This window comes from Miniopterus natalensis, chromosome 12, assembly GCF_054644295.1.
Source record: "Miniopterus natalensis isolate mMinNat1 chromosome 12, mMinNat1.hap1, whole genome shotgun sequence".
Lineage (NCBI taxonomy): Eukaryota > Metazoa > Chordata > Mammalia > Chiroptera > Miniopteridae > Miniopterus > Miniopterus natalensis.
In genome coordinates, this window is record NC_142092.1 from 31,707,376 (window position 1) to 31,727,999 (window position 20,624).

Below are 20,624 nucleotides of genomic sequence, written 5' to 3' on the forward strand. Positions count from 1 at the left end.
ATCTCATTTTTTAAAAATGTTTTTCCATGGACTTTTCTTGTTTTTCCAATAAATCAAAAAAGCTTCTCAAGGGAAAAGAATGTCACATTTCCAGATCACTTGTCCCTTCCCCACAATGTCCCAACCCACACCAGTGAGCAAAACAATAAAAATGAACCAAGCTTCTGTGTGTTTGGAAATAGCAGTATTCATTGCGTGAATTAGCTTGGCTACTTTACATTCTCAACCTCAGTTTTTGCTTGTATGTAATGGGGTGAAGAGGAGAAAGGGTTGGACCAGATGTTCTCTAAGGACCCTTCTAGTGAGCTGCAAGGGTTTTTTCCTAAAGTGAATGGGACTATCCCTACATGACAGAAACAAAAGCAGAAGGTTGGGGAGTTCACCCAACTTTACCAGGGCAGTTGCTGGCCAAGCCAGGAGAAGAACGGCCTTCTCCAGGCTGTGGGACTGATGAACTTGGGGCCAGCCAGCCCTTTATTTGTTGTCTTAGTAGTAGTAGTATTACTACTAGTTCTACTAACCATCACCACTCTGCCATTCATTTAACATCTACTAACTGCCACGACCATTTCAAGGGTTTATAGTGTCCATGTGAGTAACAATAATCTTATCCCCTAGAGATGATTCCCATTTTACAGGGGGAAAAACTAACCCTCACTGAGTTTTACCTGATGATTGGCCCTAAATCACCAAGAGAGGAGTGGAAAGCTGGAGGTTGACATTGAGAGGCTGGGTGACTTCATCCCAGCCACCCACAGTTTCTGGCAAGGCAGCTACACTGCAGGCAGCTGCCACCAGCCCACGCTGAAAGGGTGAAGTGACCTCCAGGGCCACCTGTGTAGAGGATGGCCTTGACTCCATAGCTATCTGACTGCTTCTCAAACAGGTGGACTGCTACAGTCTGAGCCAAGTACAAGATGGGGAAAAATGCCACATGTTTGCTTTGCACACAGCTCGGTGCCCTTGGCTTCCAGAGTGCAGGAGCAGCCGCAGGCATGGAGGGCCTGGGGAGAGGAGTGAGGACCCAGTGCCCTCCCAGGAGCAGCCCTGCCGCTGCCCCCTGCCTTAGGATACCGTGCTAATCTCTGCCATTTTCTTGCAAAACCTGGGCTTCGTCTTTCCCCCATCTCAGGGAATTCCCCTCTCTTCTCTTGGGGTTCGGCTACTCATAGCCCCGTGTCGATTCCAAACTCTAGTCTCTGTTGCCCTTCAGTTCTGCGTGATTCCGCTCTATCCCTTAATGTGCTCTGGCTTCCCAAGCAAAGCCCTGAGTAGCAGCCCTGAAAACTTTTTATTTATTTTATTTTTTAATTTTTATTTTTGTTTAAAATATTACAGATGTCCCTTTTTGAAAACTTTTTAAAGAAGTTCCTAATTCCCCCTGGGAGCCCGGAACGCACAGGCCTGCTGGTTCGCTTTAGAAATCGTTAGGGGTAGGGAGGAGAAACTTTCTCTTCTATGCTTTGGAGGTTGGTTTGGTGTTTTTTCCAGCAAGGAGAAAGAGACAGATCAACAGCTCATTACATCAGCCTTCATTTATTCCCTGCGTTGTTTGTCCATTTGTTCCCTAGACCTACATACCTGGTATTATTCCCCCAACCTTAAAAACGAGGAACTGAGGCTCAGAGACACTACATAACCAGCCTCAGGTCATACAAGTAGTGAGAGTAGACTGAGAGTCTGATGTCAGATATGGGTAACCTGAGCCACAGGCTGCGGGCCTGGTAGTGGTGAGCACCTATCACATGTCAGACTGTATCTTCCAGATGTTTCTGGACACTGTCTAATTTTTACTGTTGCGACAACCCTGTGGGATAGGTATTTTGGCACCACTGTATGGATTATGAAACTGGATCAGCAAGATTAGGTAACTTGCCCAAGGACATAGAGCTTAGACATGGCAGGAGCTGAGAAGTTCAAAATGCCCTTGTGGTGCCTTCCTTCCTCCAGTCTCCAGGGCCAAGAGGGAATTCCAGGCTCTGGGTGCTCCGGGTCAGGTCATTCCTTGCCAAGACTCTATGCAAAGTGGATCCACTGCTCCTTGTGTCTTCAAGATGAACCCCAGTTATGAACTAGGCTGTTGGAGCCATTGAGTTAGCAGCTTTTCTGAGGTTGTAAGAGGCCCATGGAAAGGGGCTCCATAAAACACGCCAGGTATGGGTGATTGTCAGTATAGCACCAAATAATATTTTGGGGGAAAAAGATGAAAACTCAGATGGATTTCTGACCTCCTGAAGGCATGACCCAGTCTCAGTGCCCCTCCCCTCTGTTCTCCCTCTTCTTTCATTTCCTTCTTTCCTATGTCAGTGTCCCTCCGTTCCCTAATTGTAGATATATCTTTCTGTTTTCCTCTTCTCCCTCCTCCCTCCCTCCCTCCCTCCCTCCCTCCCTCCCTCCCTCCCTCCCTCCCTCCCTCCCTCCCTCCCTCCCTCCCTCCCTCCCTCCCGTCTCTCATTTTCTTACCTTTCATTCCTTGACCCCCTTTCTCCTCAGCTTTCTCGGAGAACAAAGAAAAAAACATTGTTTTGAAAGAATATTCATTTCCAAGGTGTGGGTGAAATGACTTTCTCTCCTTTTTTGAGGTTCCCTTGAGCATCCTGTTCTTTAATGAAATAAATGGCCTGGAGAAGACATGGGGAGTGGAGGTCGGTTGGTAGGTCTGTCCATGTTGGGTTCTCTTTTTCTCCTTGTACGACCTCTGTAGTCGAGGGCGATGGGCAGAGCTGGGCAAATTTATCACTGGCCTCTTGCCCTGTGCTACTTCTGAAATAGAAATAAATGACAGGGATTTTGAAGACATTTGAAAGGAGAGAGGGAGAAATCCCTTTTGATAGTGAATTTTGAAGCTGATAGAAAAACCACCCTCTTCCTGAATGCCGTTTTAATTTCCATGGAAGAGTGGGCCTGAGGGAGGCCAGCCTCTCTTTCTCCTCAATGAGTTTGGCTACAACAGTTGCATGTGGTAGAACCAGGGGGACAGACCTGATGGTGGTGCACTGACTCTAAAAGTGAGAAGCAGAGGTGTCAGGAGAGTGCACCACACAGAACTCGGCAGTCTTCATTGGGCAGCATGTGGAGCAGTGAGGAAAGAACAAGGACTTGGGTTTCAAGCATATGTGAATCCAAATCCATGCTGCATTAGTTTATGCCTCTGAAACCTTGTCATATTGCTTAACTGCTTTGTGCCTTTGTTTCCTAGTCTGTCAAATGGAGATAACAGTCCCTACCTCGCTGGGTTGTCATAAGGACTGGAGATGATGTATAATAATAACAGTGATAACTAGCATGGATTTGGACAACTATATGCCAGACATTGTGCTAAGTGTGCACATTAGCTCACATGAAGTGCCCAGAGCAATGCTTGGCTCATCATGGGCATTTGACACATGGTAAGTAACTTTGCTACCCAGCACTGTGTAGGAGAGTGAAAAAATGACTTCAAGACATGAACATTTAAGATACATGAGTATTTCAAGTCACTTTCCTATTGTGAAATGGAGAAGCTTCAGCTTCTCTGGAACCTTGATATAAAAAGAAATATTCATCAAGATGGATTAGGTGGTGGCTTCAGAAAGAAACCACCCCCAAAACTCAGAGTCTTTATCCAACAAAGGTATATTTCTCACTTAGAGTACACGCCCAATGGGGGTCGGCCTGGGGTTCTGCTCATCACTGTCACTTAGAGTCGTGATAGATGGACGCTCCATCTTGGCATCTGTTTCCACAATTACCAAGACAGGAAAAAGGAGGGCTGATGGAGAGAAGCAGCGATGAAATGCTTCTGCCCAAAAGCAACACACATCTTTTTTGTTCACATTTGTCTGGCCAAGGCCAGCCACTTGGCCACATGTAATTTGAATGTAGTGGAGAAATGCAGTCTACTTCCAGGAGAACTAAAAATATTTGTGAATGGACCAATAACCATGGACCCTAATGGAGCAGCACAGAAGGGCGTGCTGTGAGCGGTGGACATCACTGACGCTGCGTTGTAAAGGATGAATAAGAAGAGCTACCGTGAATGGAGCGTCTACCATGACAGGTATTGTGTGAGTACTTTGCATTCATATATCTGTTAATCTTTCCAGGGAGGTGTTAATAATCTCCATATTATAACGTAGAAACTGAGGCTCAAGGAAGTTTTATTAAAAAGGCTTAATAGTATTAAGGATAGCAGGAAGAATCTGCACAGATTTTCTGGATTTACAGGAAAATCCTTCAAAAAGAACAGTGTAGCCCGGCCGGGTGTGGCTCAGAGGTTAAGCGTCAACCTAGGATCCAGGCAATCAGGGTTTGATTCCCGGTCAGGGCACATGCCCGGGTTGCGGGCTCAATCAATGACTCTTTCATCATTGACGTTTCTCTCTCTCTCTCTCTCCTTCCCTCCCTCCCTCCCTCTGAAATCAATAAAGATATATTTAAAAAAAAAAAAAAAAAGAACAGTGTAGGCCTGGCTGGTGTGAGTCAGTTGCTTGAGCACCATCCCTTGCATCGAAAGGTCACCGGTTCAGTTCCCGGTCAGGGCACATGCCCAGGTTGCTGCAGGTTCAGTCCCAGTTGTGGTGCATAAGGGAGGCAACTGATTGATGTTTCTCTCACATCGATGTTCCTCTCTCTCTCCCCCCTCTCCCTTCCTCTCACTCTAAAATCAATAAAAACATATTTTTTTAAAAAAAGAACAGTGTAGTTGGAGGCTATAGAGACTGATATGTAGTCCCATTTCCTAATTTTTAAAGTCTGAGCATGTGCCAGGATAGCAGACAGGTCTTGAGTGTCAACTCTGACAGATTTGCATTGGCTGCTAGGGAACTGCAATGAGAAGGCTCTCCAATGAGAGAGGGTTGTGATTAATTAAGAATGTCTGCTGTGGGCATAGGTAAGGGATGGCAGCATGGAAAACAGATGTTTGTCATCTCTGGGCACATTTCTTAACTCCTCTAGGTATCAGTTATATCGCTTACAAAACAAGGTTAATAAAACCTTACCTGAGTGAAGGTAGGATATTGGCCAAGAGAGTTTTTTTATATCCTCAGAGGGGACTTTCTGTCCCTAGGTGCATATATTCCAACTCATTTTATGCATACCGTTGCATCATGTAGTCATGAAAATTCATTAGTATGTGTGGGATGGGGCTTCTGAAGGGAACTCAACAGATTGAGTCATTGAAAACTGCTCCTAAAAAGAGCAGAGACTTTGACAGAAAGAATGAATCATTTATTGGCACTTAAGGGTGCCAATCATCACTGCCCTACCAACCATCTGTGAGCTGAATATGCCTCCTGGTCTCTAAATCCAAGGCCCGTATTTCTGTCTGGGGTGATACGCTGAGGAGGCATGAATCCTCAGATAAACATACTTCCTCTTTTCAGTTGTGCTTTGGGGAATACGAGCAATATCTGTTTCTTAAGGTAGACAAGATGTACTAATCAGGATCCCAGTGGGAAATATACTCAAAGGGTTTATTTGAAGAGATTTTAATAGAGGTTCTATTTATAGAGCTATGGTCACGTTAAGGGAACCAACAAGGGCAGTGAGATAATCAGTGACTAGCAATGCAAGGGGCCATTGCCACTCACAGCCTGAAGGAATGACAGGAGGGAGGTGTTACTGGAACCAGTAAGTGCTGTGGCTGAGCAAAAAGGCTGCTCAACTGAGCCATGGCTGTGGAAACTGAGCTGCTAGCCAAAATCCTGCCACACCAGGCGAGGTGGGGAGTTAATACCCAGAACGATCTCTCCTCTCATCTGCTGATAGCCTACCGGAGGGTAAGGGAGCCCGGGTGGTAGAGACATGGAAGACAGACCCCTTGGACCATGCAGCAGGGGTGGAGCAGGGTGAATAATGGCTCTAGAAGGACAAATGGAGAGGGCCCGGCACACATGAATAGACATATGAGTAGAATACATGTGTAGAATCACATGAATTTTAAAGATGTCACATCAGAGTTGAATAGGGAGGAAAGAGGGAGCACTGAGGCATGGGGAACCACATTCATCCCGATTTTGAGGGGCAGGCATCAGCCTGGATGAGGAAATTTGAAGCTTTGGGGAATATTTTTTTGAGTGACAATCTGATGTTTTTCTTTAATTTTAAGACACTCCTCCTGATCTCAGAGCAGATACCTACATAGGGGCAGATATAAGGCCTACAACTGCACTGCCCAACGTGGCAGCCTGGAGCCACATGTGGCCATTTATAGTTTAATGAAACTTATTAGAATGAGATGAAATAAAAAATTTAGTTCCTGAATCACACTAGCTACATTTCAAGTGCTCAATACTCGCACATGGTTATGCTCTATTAGATAGTGCATAATGTTCCCATCACTATGGCAAGTTCTACTGGGCCAGCTGGCCTGGATCCTTGTGCATGGCCCTGGAGGGCGAGGGGGCTGGCGACAGGATCAAATGCTGTTTTCACCACGAAATCCCCTTCTTGATGACAAGCGACTCTATCTGGGCTTGTATGGTTTTCCTGTGCAACCAGCAAAATACTAATGATGATGATTGCAGCCCACAATTATTTAGTTCTTAAACATGAGCCAAACAGTGTGCTAAGGGTTTTATCTCCATTTTAATGGTGCAGAAACTGAGGCTTAGAGAAATTAAGTGACCACACAATATTAAGTTGCACCATATGATATTGCCATTATTTAGCTGTTTTTGATGAAAATGGCAAATTCACATGATTCAACCTCACAGTACATGGCAGAGCCAGGTTTCAAATCCAGCTCCAAAGACCATGTCAAGTTCAATGTGGCTAAGCCTCTGGAAGTGACCACCTTGAACCTCTTTCATAGGGCTGTTGAAGGATTGAGTGATGCTGGTTCTATGCCTGGCGCACAGTGGGGCTCATGGAATGCTGGGTTTTTTGTTTCTACTCCCTTCTGTCTGTCAGTCTCATTCTCTTGGGAGACAGAGCACAGCTGTTTAAACAGATGTGGCTAGTGAGACTGGGATGAGGGGGCTGCTGTCATTTACCAGATCCCCTCCCAGGGACCTGGAAAAGTTCATCTTCCTCACCAAGACCTCCTGTACCCCCCCTTCCCCACCCCTCTCTCTCTCAGGGAGTCTCTTCTGCTGGGCTCGTCAGGGTCATTCTCTCTGTGTCTCGAGCAGAAGGAGGGGTGATGACACTGACCCTTCCTGTTCCCTGTGTCCTTAACATCCCCAGCAGATGTACTTCATCAACAAGCCCCTCCCCTGGAGATCTCAGAAGGAGCTGGAAGGCTGGGGGTGGACTAGAGGGGCAGCTGCTGCACTGAGCTTGTCAGGTGGTTATATAAGCTGTGCTCCGACCTCCCTCCTGTTGTAACTGTTTCCATGGTTCTTTCTGGCAAGGAACCCAATTCAAAATCCCTCCCTCTTATTTGGCAAGAGGGAGAGAAGTCCCCTTGGTGGAGGGTCCTGCTATTTAGGTGGGGTTTTAGGATTTGAGGGTAATTGCCATCCATATGAGTAGCCTTTGTCTCTTGGAAGCAGTAGTATAGGGTGGCCAGATCTAGCAAATGAGAACAGAGGACGCTCAGTTCAATTTGAATTGAAAACAAATAATAGATAATTTTTTAGTGGAAGTATATACCATGCAATAATTGGGACATACTTCTAATAATTGTTTATTTATCTGGAATTCAAATTTACTCAAGCATTCTGTATTTTATTGAGCAATCTTCCAATAAACAGTGGGATTTCTGTCCACCCTTCAGATGCCAAGTCAGTTATGATGACGCTAAGGGCATTTGGGAGTAGGGGGGAGGGAGATGTGGATCTAGGTTTTTCCAGCTGCACCCCAGTTTCACATTCAGAGGGAAGTGATTTAGACCCACGGTTCTCAGGATGTGATCCCTGGACCAGCAGCATCAGCATCAGCATCATCTGGTACATGGTAGAGACACAAATGCCAAGGTATCACCCAGACCTACGGAATCAGAGACTCTGGGGGTGGGCCCAGTCATCTGTATTTAACCAACCCTCCGGGTGAGGCTGATGCAGTTTGAAAACCATAAGTTTAGATTTTGAGCAAGGGCCTTAGGCATCAGACAGATCAGGGCTGGAAGCCCAGTCTCACTATTTACTGACTGTGCCAACTTGGCTGAATTACTTAACCTCTCTGAGCTTTTGTTTCTTTCTCAATAAAAAAGGAAAGTAATACCTAATTTAAGGACATATCAAGGATGAAATGAAGTTATATTTTATAAAATACAACCCATAGTGCCTGTAATTGCAAGAACAAACAAAACGATTACTCTCATTTATACGATACAAGTGTAGGTCCAGCCGTGCCCTGAGACACATTTGGTGGTCAGCAGGCCAAAAGTTCAATTAGGGCAATCTCCATTTGCTCAGCACAAACGAGCCTTTAATTTCCAGGACTTCAATTTCCAAGAGTCCTATGGAAAAAGGAAGAAATTAGGAGAAAAGGGGGCAGCAAGAAAAAGGACCAGCACCCGGTTTCCTGGCCCACAGACAGGGCCCAGAGTGGAGGCCACATTGATCTCAATCACTTGTTCAGGGCTCTTCCCAGAACAGTGCCCCAAAGGCAGTTGGTTTTTTTCTGTTTGTTTGTTTTCCATGGAAAGATGAGAGAAAGGAGGCCTGGAGAGGTGAGAGCATGTCGGGCTCCTGTCAGGGGGGAGGGATTAACACACTTCAGCATATTTGAAAGGCTGAGTCTGGGGCTCTCATGTTAAACCCTAGACCAGGATTTCTCAGTGTTGGCTCTTGATATTTTGAGTCAAATAATTCTTTGCCATGGGGTTGTCCTGTGCATATTTAGCAGCATCCCAGGTCTCTACCTACTAGATGCCATACCCCCATCACAATGGTGACAGTCAAAAGCATCTCTAGAAATTACCAAATTTCCAGGGGGTGGGGGGAGGGCATGGACAATAAACAGATCTCCCTGAGCTGAGAACCATTGGTCTAGAGAATCTACTAGACAGCACTCTAACCATACAGTTTCCACAGCTTCCATTTATTGAGCATTTACAAATATCTTCATTCTCCGTGTTCATATTACAAGGCAGTTTCTTATTACTTACATTTTACAGTTGAAGAAACTGAGGTCAGACAGTTAGTAACTCGTCCCAAATCCTACAGCTGGTAGATCTGGGCGTCGGACTGAGGTTGGTCTAATGCCAAAGCTCCTATCGTTCCTGCTGCAGCAGTCCCCTCTCTCTGGAAGATCAAGGGTTTCTTGTCTTTAATGTAAAGCAAGGCTTCTCAAGTCCCAAAATATGTATTGAGAAGCTACAAGAGAAGCTAAGGAGTTGCTCCTCTCAAGGTGTTCTCAATGTCAATGTCATTGGGATGGTCGGGCTCTCACCCAGCACAACAGGAGGCAGCCTGAGTGTGGATTCAGGCGAACATCCGTGAGCTCGGGCCCTGGGAACTCAAAGCCCTCCTCGCACGTCTGCCTCCCGTGCCCCCTCGCGGGCCAGCCTGATGGGGACGGCCTGGGGCAGTCACCCCGCTGGCCTTGGGGTGGGCCGCGCGTTGCTGGCCGCCAGGCACGCGGCCACCTTCTGCCGGGCCCTGCGCGCGAAGCGCACCCGCCCCCTTTCCCGGCGCATGGCCGTGTACTCGTAGGCCTTGAGCTTGCTGTAGTAATCGGAGAACTTGTTGTAGAGGATGGAGATGGGCATCCCGTTGAGGATGATGCCCAGAGCGATGCAGAGGAAGGCGAAGAGCCTGCCCAGGTGGGTCTCCGGGAACATGTCTCCGTAGCCCACAGTGGAGATGCTCACCTGTGTAGGAAGGAAGGCGGGAGTGAAGTGTCAGCTCCACGAGGGAGGCAGGGAGGGGGCGGGAGGGACGGGTCCTGTCTCCCTGAAGGTGCACCTGGGTCGTGCAAGAGCCCCCCAGGGAGCCAGCTTCAGGAGGTTCCAGAAAGTTTGCCTGCGGGACTCCTGTCACGGAAAGGAACAAGCTTTGGAGCTGCAAGACTTGGTTGAAGTCCTGATTATGGCTTCTAAATCTTTTTACATACAATACAGGAGAGATAGTACCTACTTTAAAGGGTGTTGTGAAGAGCACTAAGACAACATATGTGAGGTCCCCGCTGTAGAAAGGGCTCAATAAATGTTGGCCTCTGCCTCCCCTCAGCCTGGGGCCCTGGGTTTGCCTACGTGATACACATACTGAAAAGAGCTCAGGCCCAGGACCAGTCAGACCCGGGTTCAAGTCCTGCTCTGACCCTTCCCAGCATAGTGACCTCCAGCAAAATAGTCAGAGTCTCGACGCCTTGGTTCCTTCACTTGAAACAGGAGGACACGAGCTAACTCTCAGGAGTCCTGAGGACTAAGCCAGACAATGAATATCAAGCACTTAGCACAGTGTCAGGCACACAAAAGGCACTAAGCAGCCTCTCTGTGGTTTTCCTCTCATCTTTAAAGTGGAGACAGTTATAACACTTCTCAGACTTATTATGTCATTCAAACAAGATATTTTATATACAAGTGCTTTAATTGCAAATGTTTGCAGAAACTCTCATTATTTTGTGAAGGGACTTTATTTAAGACATTACCAACCAAGCATATGCTCACCCTGCATGAAATCCTTCCCATAACTCTTGTCGCCATGCTTTAGATTCTACTAATTAGAGATTCATTTAGGTTAACAAGCTTTTGTTTTAACATGCAGATGCCCACGGAACTAGTTATGTCAGAGTAGCGAGAGGAAAACCCTGGAAAACCTCTTGGGGCTTGTTGTTTATGCCTCATGTACTAAGACTCCCTTTGGATTCTAGACTATTGGCTAAATTAGGCAGGGCTGTTGCTTACAGTTGAAAAAACTGCATTGCACAACTCCAGGGGGACACTGTGTGCTTCACTGATTTGCAGTGGTGATGTCACAATTTTCCAGCAGATGGTAGTAAAATGTGCAGAGTAATCCAGCTGTTCTGCACCAAAATGGCCTTTAGCTTAGAAATGCAAACTTTATTATTATTATTATTTATAATGTAAGGGTTAGTTTGAACTTAGAATAAGTGTGATTGATTAGTTAGAATGAAATGGAGAAGTGAGCCAGCTGGGCAAATCTGGGGGAGTCGATAAGAACAGTAGCTCCACCCAGCCCATAGAGAAAACTTGCACCTCTCCTTTGGGGCGGGAGACCCACAACCCCTCACTGCTCCATCCTTGGCGAGAGACCTGCTGAGGGATGGGCTGTCCTCCCCAAGGTAGAAGAATAGAGACAAGCATGTAAGAGAGGCAGAATGGTGTAGACTAGGGCAAGGAGGCAGGCATGGCACTAGCTATGGACCCAAATCCGCTTCTCAGCTGCGTGGCTTGGGCAAGTCACCTCAAATCTCTCTGCCTCCGTTTCCACTTTTGAAACGATGGGAGAATACTCCCTACCTCACGGGGTAGTTGTGGGAATGGAAGGAGTGCCTGGCTCAGGGCCTGTGAGTGCTAATGTTAGTTCTTATGCTCATTCGACTGACAGGCTGTGGAAACAGGCTCCTCCCTGGCTCCTGCTGAGCATGAGGGAGACTGGCTGGCACACTCTGGCTCCAGGACAGAATCTCTTTCCCCTGCCTCTGGATCAAGGGTGATGAGAGGCAGTGATAAGGTGAGAGTGCAGGTCAATCTCAAAGTGCGCTTGCGTGTGTGTGTGTGTGTGTGTCTGTACGTGCCCGTGCGCGTTGGCACTGGCCACACCAGAAGTAAAAGAACCCGAGTCAGATCTCTGTCCAGGTGTGTGAACTAAACATGTGTCACTAACAGCATCACTCACACCTCACACCTCTGTATGAATGTTTAGTCAGTCCCCATTCCCTAAAGGAGGCCTAAAGGGCATTTGGATAATAGAGGTGAGTGACAAGAAAGGTAGTTTTGGAACAGGAAGCTTCCCTGAAAGGCCAAGGCAGAGGCTTCCAGGTAAACTGGCCCCTCAGGGGTGCAGGGGTGCGGGGGAGGGAGAAGGGAAGATGCACAGGAAGGAAAATAATTGAGACAAAGTGCCTTTTAAGAACCTGTAATCAGTCCTCATACTGGCCTTGCTTCATTCCCAAACCCAATTCGTTTTTTTTTTTTTTTGGCTGAACTTAGAGTGAAAAGTTAAAAGCAAAGAGAATTGGCTTAAGAAAGATTAAATATATGATGTGCAGATTATGGTCTAAATATTTTTGTATATCTTGGATCTCTATTTTTAGAGAAAAGATCTCTTCTGCTAGGAGGCTCTGTATGACTGGTGTTGAAGAACTTGCTCAAAATGCAAAGCTAATTTATGCATTGCCGGTTTTGTGGATAATTTAACTCAACCAGTGATCTGCTTGCTCCTTGACGCCAAAAGGAACTTGGGATTCCTTGGCTTTAGGGGACTTTTTCTCCATGTTCCACAGGCCAAACCATTTCTCCCTGGATGGGCATTAAAAATTGAAGGCCTCAGACTGACCCATATGATTTTGCAGAATGAATTCTCACATTAGTATGAGTTGGGTTTGGATATGTGAACAAAATTTCTACAATCCATTTTTTTTAAACACACATAACAGCAGCTTTATCGAGGTATAATTTACATGATATGAAATTCACTTGTTCCAAAAGTATAGTTAAATGATTTTTAGTGGATTTATAGTGTTGAGCAATCATCACTAAAATCCGAGTTCAGAACACTTCCATCACCTCAAAAACATCCCTTGTTCCCGTTTGCTGTTACTTTGCATTACCACCTCCAGCCCCAGGTAATCACTGATCTACTTGCCTTCTTTGTAGATTTGCCTCTTCTGGAAATTTTCTCTGGCTTCTTTCACTCTGCCTAATATTTTTGAGGTTCATCCAGTTTGTAAACCCATCTTAATATCCTGAAAAAACTGGCTGGCTCAGCCATTCTGTAAACTGGAAACTTACCATTCCATTGAAAGCTTACATATTTTCCCTAGCCTTTGGGTCCCAAAAGCCAGAATGTGACCTTCTCCTAGCAGCTCACCCACTAATCAGTCCCAAGCCTCATACCCTCAAATCTTGGCCTACTAAACATCACAAGGACGACAAGCATCCAGTTTTTCTCCAAAACTTTAGAATGGCTATACCTGAATTTCTTTTTCAACAAGGAATGTTTGTTTCCTTCATAAGGACCTAGGCATATACTAAACCTTGGCAGCCAATAATCCATGCATTTTGGGATTACAATCCCAAGGAATAAACCTGATTTTTCAAAATAATTAACAACCCTTCCAGTTTTTCCAAAAAATTTAAGGGGGTAAATTTTCTGGCTAAAATTATTACCTATCTCAGTCCTTCAAGGATTTAGCTTCAAAAGCTACACTTAGCCAAGCCATGCTGCTGCTGCGACAAATATTTGAGGAATTCCTCTTTGGGATTATAATCTGCGCAGAGGAGTCAGTGGTATGACCTTGAAACTAGTGGTCTTGTTGGGCCACAATTAGGACACAGTTATCGCCTCAACTACCTTGAGCATTAAGTTTAGGTGCCAACCTTAAACTCAAGGATCTGGGCTATTTTAAAATGTTGAATCCACGCTCAAAAAGGTAGAGATTGAGCATGATTACAAAGAGGCAAATGGACATGTCACAGACTCTAAAGAGTTTCTCAGTGAAATTCAAAGAACGTTTTGTTCAGCGGAAGCACTGTTAGAATCAGGTCATGGGTGACCACCTCAAAGAGAACCACCAGCTCATCTGTACATTTCAGGTCTGACATGTATGTAAATTGTGCAAAAGCTAAAGGAAGTTTGGGAGTCTATTAACCTACCCATAGAAAAGTACATAATAATATGATGTCCTCTTCATCTTCAGCTTACCTGGTACTTCTCCCTGCCCTCTACAATTCAGTCACATCCCACTCAAGTCATAATGGTCAAACAGGAGCATAGCTTAAAAAGATAGGAGGGGACCACCCCCAAATCAGGAGTCCACAAGATCAAAAGTCATAAAAGTACCTAATAGACCGTGGCCATAGACAGCTCCTGTGCTAGTTCTGAAGGAGCTGGAACTTGAATGCCTTCTGGGCCAGACATTTACCTGTTGTCGCTCAGTCCCAAGCCTCATACAGTTCTCTGCTGTATTTTGTAATTCTGCAACTGGGAGTCTGCAAACTACATTTCCTGAGAATTCCCTTGCCTACTGTCTTCTGGTTGTGTCCTGCCAATGAGAGACACTGTTGGGAGACTGGAAGGTGCGATGAGGAGATGAGGGTCTCTATAGCTGCTTCTGTTTCTGTCACCCTCCAGTAACAGCAGATATTTATGGCTCAGGCATCTTTTGGCACACTCGGCACCAACCTCATGGTGCCATCTTAGGGGTCCCTGCAGCAGCTACACAGAGGCTCCGCCTCTGCACTCCTTGGTAGGTAACTCTCCCTTCTCCTACTTGTTCCCCCAATTTTAGGGCTGATAGCTATTTCCTACATTTACTGATCTTTGGGTTATCTCAGTTTCCCCCTTTTGCTTCTAGCCTTCTAACACCTATGTGTCTACTTCCTTGTATCAAATTCCCTCTGTTTAAAACACCCACATAGTTTTCTATTTTCCTGACTATAACTTGACCTTCCAAATGGGTCTCCTCAAAGCACGCAATCAATCTATAAAAATAAGATATTATATTGCCTTGGTCAGGTAACTCAGTCGGTTAGAGCGTCATTCTGATATGCCAAGGTTGAGGGTTTGATCCCCTGGTCAGGGCACATACAAGAATCAACCAAGGAATGCATAAATAAGTGGAACAACAAATTGAGGTTTCTCTCTATCTCCCTTCCTCTCTCTCTAAAATCAATAATGATTAAAAAAGTAAAAAATAATAATATAAAATAAATTTCAGTGATCTCATAAATACCACCTATTTGCAAGGAAATGATATCATACTTTAAGAAAACAAAGATAGGAGCAAGGTCTCTGGGGCACAATTATCAGGTGCCTCAGCCAGAGATAAATTTCCTTTTTTGAAGAGTTTTTGTAGGAATGAGTTCATGACATAGTTTCCTGTTTGGTTTCTACAGCTCTAACTGGCTCTGGAGAGCTCAGGAGGAAATGGTTTGTTGAACAGTCCATTTGCCCTTTTCTACGTAAAAACATAGCCACACTGAAGGCCAGTGATTAAAGCTTCGCCACAGAACTAATTATTCTTGTTGAGCTGTGCCATGCGATTCCCACGCCCAGGCACCCCTGGGAGCTGCAGCATGGCTGCAGTCGCTCCAAGCAGGGGCCCATCTATCTGAACACTCAGAAGCTGTCCCCAGATAGAACAGCTGACCCTTTTGTATGTCCCACAGTCTCTCTTTTTCCCCAGGAGAGAAGGAATCACTTCTGTTTTATTTTCCCCCAAATGGATCTGGAAGCAGAAGTTATTGTGTTCATGTGATAAAGACTATTAGCTAGTCAGATATGGTAGCTTCTATTTATTGTGGATATACTACAGGCTAGCATCTTACATATGTTTCCTATTACATTAGAGCTCACAAATAACCGCCATGTGACAGCAGAGTAGGACGGGTCTATTTTATATCCTAATACACGAGAGTTTGCAGACATGAGTGCCCACGAGGGATTTGTTTTGCAGCTGTAGGAGAATTCACAGTAATGAAAATTATTGTATTCCTCTTAAAACCCTGAGTAGAGCAGAAGAAGGATGCAGGTTCCTTGGCATAGAGAGAGGGAAGATTATTAAAAGCAAGTCATATTTGGGGTTATCTGAAAGCAATAAAAACATAGAAGACTGGATTAGAGAATCTAACATGGGTAAATATACCACAAGGGACAGCACTGGAGCGGTGGAAGAAGACACTCCTATTATTCTTTACCTCATCTTGAAAATTTCAGTGTGCCAGGGTATGTTTTCTGATGTGTGTAATATACCTGAGCAGGAATACCTTAGAATGATTGAATTCCTGGAACTAATTCTTCATATCTTCCTTTATCCAAGCTCTTGGCTGAATAACTTTACAGGGCTTTCCTATAGTGAGCGGGCTACCCCCTGCCCTTGGGCTCTGAGTTTGGCCTTGTTGAAGAGAAGCTTACACAGTACTTGCATGACTGGGAGCTCACTCATCCTTTGCCATGTCTGCTGGAAAATGAAAGATACGTAGCTTAGTCTCCTCCTTCATTCCAGCCATCAGCCAGCTGACCATCAGATATGAGGCCAAACGAGAAGAATCTTCTAGTTGAAACCAGCCTAAATTGCTGACTCGCAAACTCAGTAGCTAAAGAAATACTTGGCATTTTAAGCCACTGAGTTTTGGGGTAGTTTGTGAAGCATCATTATTGTGGCAATAAATAGCTTAGAATTTATGAATAACTAAATACACATTGATCATGGATGTGTGCTCGATAATTTTAAATTCTGTCTGCATCATTTCAACAGTGTTCTTTTCTCTTTGTTCTACTGAGAATACAAACGCTTAGTGTACAATATGCAATGTTAGCAGAAGTATTAAGAAGAATTGGGTTAATAAGACATCAGTCTTGGGGAATAGAACAGTCCTCACATGTTCAACGGTAATTGTCCTTGTAGATTAGTCTAGAAATAAATACAAGTTATCAGTCTTTTATCTAATTCATAATGATTTTTACTAGTATAAATAATTCTCATAGAATAAAATGGACAAAGGCTATTGATAAAGGTTAAGGCTGGAAAATGATAAGGTTGAAATGTATACATTTTGGTTTGTGAAAATAGTGTCTGATAGAGATAAAAGCCACACAAAAAACCCAAAACCTCATATTGGTAAAAGCAATCATTGGTAAAATTAATGGAAAACACTGGTCTTGAGTAACATAATTTCAGCTAATATAAAAAAAGGGGATCATTTGAAGGTTTTAAAACATCATTGTATATTAAGCCAATCAAGAAATTAAATGGGATCAATGGACATTCACTTCAGGGAATTTTTAGAAAATAAAAATCCAGAATTGACAACAAAATTTTCATAAAAAAATATTTACATTAATATACAAAAGGTAAAAAAAGTTTTGTGGGTTAAAATGACAGTATTAAAGAGTCCACTAGGTCCAGCCTATATCTGCCAGTCTTCTAAGATGTTTGAGTGAATGGGAACTTGACTCTCTAAAACTTGGAATTATATCACCAGCATGTAGATTTGCTCTTTTCCCTTCCTACCTTACTCACCTCCAAAGTAAATGTCATTTGCTGGGGGACAAGTCACCCTCCATCAGCTCCATCTGTACACACAGCTTATCTACTATGGAGATGACCTTTTGTCATCTGGAGTATGATCAGAGGCGTGGCATTTGGCTAGCTTGTTCAGAAGAGCCTCCCGTCACCCCTTCATGGGAGAAAGCTCACAGATCCTGTGGTGCACATGAGCACTCACTTTCCAGGGAAGGCAGGCAGGCAGGTGAACTGCAGAGTTCTCCATCTTCCGCTTGAGAAATGAAACTGAGGGTGGGGAATGAGCTTTCATGGCTCATTATTTAGGGTCACAGATAATTATTACCAGACCTGATCCTAGAATTGAAATAGAAATCTTTCATCCCACGAGACTACATTGTTAGTCGCCCTGGGTTGGTTCATCTCAGAAGTTCACCTGAGCCTTTGGGTTCAGACACATCCCATAGTTAATGTGGGAAATACTGACTTTCTAACACGGGAAAAACTTGTTATATTTGCTTCATGTCTTTAAAGGCATTATAATAATCTACTTAAGAAAATACCTGGAACAGACTGACAGATGTCAGAAGGGAGGGACATGAGAGGGTATGGATAAAAGGTGAAGAGATTAGCTCAGGAACATATATGCATAGCCTGTGGACTCGGACCACAGTGTGGTGAAGGCCAGGGGAGGAGGGGTGGAGGCTGGATGGAGGTGGGCAAAGGAAGGAAACCGGGACATATGTAATAGTGTCAACAATAGGGGGAAAAAAGTACGGAAACCATACACCTAGTTCTTTCCTGTGTGCACATGTCAGCTTATTCAACGACTGAAGAAGACCCAATCAGCATTTCCAGGGCTTCAGGGATTCTCCAGGGATTTAGTCTAGCATCCCAGAAAAACAGATATGTGAATAGATGGCATAAATATTGTCATAAGAAGGCAAGCTCCAAAGAAAGCAATGACAAAAATAACTAGCATATTACTGTCCAAGGGCTGCAGAAGAGCTAAAGCATGGAAGGGGCAGTGCTGGCTGTGGACAGGGTGTGAGTTTTGCACTTGGCCAGGCTTGGCCTTCAGCCCTCACTCTGGATTTAGCTGTGTGTCTGCACTCAAACTCTCTCCACCTCAATTCCTCTTTCTATAAAATGAGGCAATAATACCAGGTCCTGAAAGACTTTCAGTGACATTGGAGCAACTTTCAGTGTTAGATGCTCCTTTACATACGCAGATTTAGCGGGAATCAGTGGGATTTCCGTCAGGGCTGACAGTGTTCAGGCAAGTCTCACTTCCCTTCCAGAATAAAGATACAATTCCTTAAAAACAACAACAACGGAAACCAAGTCCAATTTGTCCTGTTTTAATACAAATAGTGATCCTAACTACCTCACAGGGTTAAGATAAAGTTATAAGCTACTTAGGATAATTGATCTTCAATGAGTGGCAATTAACAAGAGTGATTACGAGGAAGCTTCCCACAGACATCGACAAGGAATCCTGCTTAAAATCTGCCTGTTAAGGGTTTTAAAACTAAATCTAGACTCAGGGATTCCTAGGACCAAGTCAAGGTCAGTTACTCGCTGGACCACAGGGTTTCTGTCTTTGCCAGCCTGTAACACCCGCCTGTTTTCTTAGCTGGAGGCAGCGACGCGATGGTCCTTGTGCAAGGCAAAGGAAAGAGAAGGGGGTGAAGACAGGTAGCTGATAACCAGGGAATGGGAGGCCGGGGAAGGAGGGTGGGGAGGGCCAAGGCCACGGTACTCACGGCGGCCCACCACCAGGCGTGCGGGATGCTGGTGAAGTTGGTGCCGGGCACGTCGTGCTCCACGGAGTAGACGGCCGCGGAAAAGGAGAAGATGCCCATGGCGATGAAGAGCAGCAGGCAGCCCACCTGCTGGTAGCACTGGCGCAGCGTGAAGCCGAAGGCGCGCAGGCCCGTGGAGTGGCGCGCCAGCTTGAGGATGCGGAAGATGCGCATGAGGCGCATGACGCGCAGCACCTGGCCCACCTTGCCCACGGTCTCGAGGTCGCGGTCGCGGGACGAGCCCCTGGCGCGCCGCTGGTCCTCGTCGGTGAAGCGCTCGAGCAGCAGCTGCAGGTAGAGCGGCAGGATGGCCACCAGGTCCACCAGGTTGAGGGCGCTGCGCGCGAAGCTCCGCAGGTCGGGCGTGGAGACCAGGCGCAGCAGGAACTCGAGCGTGAAGAAGGCGATGCACAGCACCTCCACGTGCTCCAGGACGGGCCAGCGGCCGCCCTCCGCCTGCGGGTGCATCTCCTCCACCGTGTTGAGCGCCAGCGCCACGATGGAGACGAGCACGAAGAGGCTGGAGGCCACGCCGATGACCTTGGCGGCCACCGACGAGAAGGGCTTCTCCATGAGGTTCCAGAGGCGCTGCCGCTGCGGCCCGTAGAAGCGCACGTCGCGGAAGAGCTGCTCCGCCTCCTCGGCGCGCGCCTGGGCGCGCAGCTCGCGCTGGATCTTCAGCCGCTCGCCCAGCTCGTCGCGTCGCTCCTCGAAGCAGATGCGGCAGCAGCGCGGCGTGTGCTTGAGCCGCACGCCCCAGTAGCCCAGCTCCTCCAGGAAGCTGCGCGGGCACAGCTCGTCGCGCACCAGCAGCACCCCGGACAGGTAGAAGTTGTAGATGAGCTGGAAGACGGCGGGGTCGCGGTCGAAGAAGTATTCGTCCGCCCGCGCCTCGTAGTCGTCGCACAGGCCGAGCCGGCGGCCGCGGCTGCTGCAGGCGGCCAGGCGGCCCAGGCGCGTCCGCGGGTAGCGGGCCAGCTCCGCGCGGGCCAGGCGGTAGCGCTGGCCGCCCACGTTCACGCTCAGCGCCGAGCCCTCGGCGCCGCCCTGGGTCTGGGCGGCGGTGGCCGCCTCCGGCTGCTGGCTCTCGTCGGCCGGGTCGTCCTTCCACTGCTCTTCTTCCTCCCCGTCTTCGTCTTCCTCGATGTAGTAGTTATAGTTGCCCTCGGTCCAGGCCGGGGTGCTGGCCTGGGAGCCGGAGCGGGCCGCCAAGGAGCTGGTGCTCCTGGGGTGTTGGTGGCTGATCCCCGAATCGGGCGCGTCCTCGCGCTCGGCGGTGTTCCAGGGCCTGTAGCTCCAAGACCGCCTCCTCTCGCTGTTTTTTAGCATGGCTTTGGGGAGCGGACCCCTTGCTTTTCCTTCCTGGCCGTCGTAAGGTCTCCCGCCGGCTCAGTGGCGCTAGAAGGATGGATGATAAGCCCCACACTGCCTTAGAGAGGACCACGGGCCAGAGCCCTACGCATCGCCCCGCGAGTGGCCCTCCCGGGCAGCGCAGCCCAGGCTGCTGGGTCTGAACACGCGCGGACGGCTGTTGACTGCTCTAATCTTGCTGAGACGGAAGGAGCCGGTCTTAGGAGGGATTTAGAACCTCTTAGCAGCCTGTTTCCTCCCTGTCTCTCTCCACTCTGTGACCCAGGGGATGATTATGTGGTTTTAAGCCTGGCAGCAGAGATTATTGCTAATAAAAATGTGGGCCACGCATGAGGCCTTCCCTAAGGAAGTGTTGGTGTACCTATGCTGAGATGACATCAACTGAAT

General features: G+C 46.7%; 1 protein-coding gene across 1 annotated transcript; it reads right to left on the reverse strand.

Annotated features, from left to right (window-relative positions):
- Positions 1-9,460: 9,460 nt before the first annotated feature.
- Positions 9,461-20,195, reverse strand: KCNV2 (potassium voltage-gated channel modifier subfamily V member 2). Its single transcript, XM_087822541.1, has 2 exons — positions 18,828-20,195; positions 9,461-9,742 (listed from the first exon to the last, which is right to left on the reverse strand). Exons 1-2 carry the CDS (start codon positions 20,193-20,195, stop codon positions 9,461-9,463), a joined length of 1,650 nt encoding a protein of 549 aa, XP_087678667.1.
- Between the last annotated feature and the right edge of the window lie 429 nt (positions 20,196-20,624).

Coding starts and splice junctions, on each gene's coding strand:
- KCNV2 (XM_087822541.1), bottom strand. CDS start 20,195: ATGCTAAAAAACAGCGAGAGGAGGCGGTCTTGGAGCTACAGGCCCTGG. Junction 9,743..18,827: donor ACGCCTGGTGGTGGGCCGCC/GTGAGTACCGTG, acceptor CTTCCTACACAG/GTGAGCATCTCCACTGTGGG.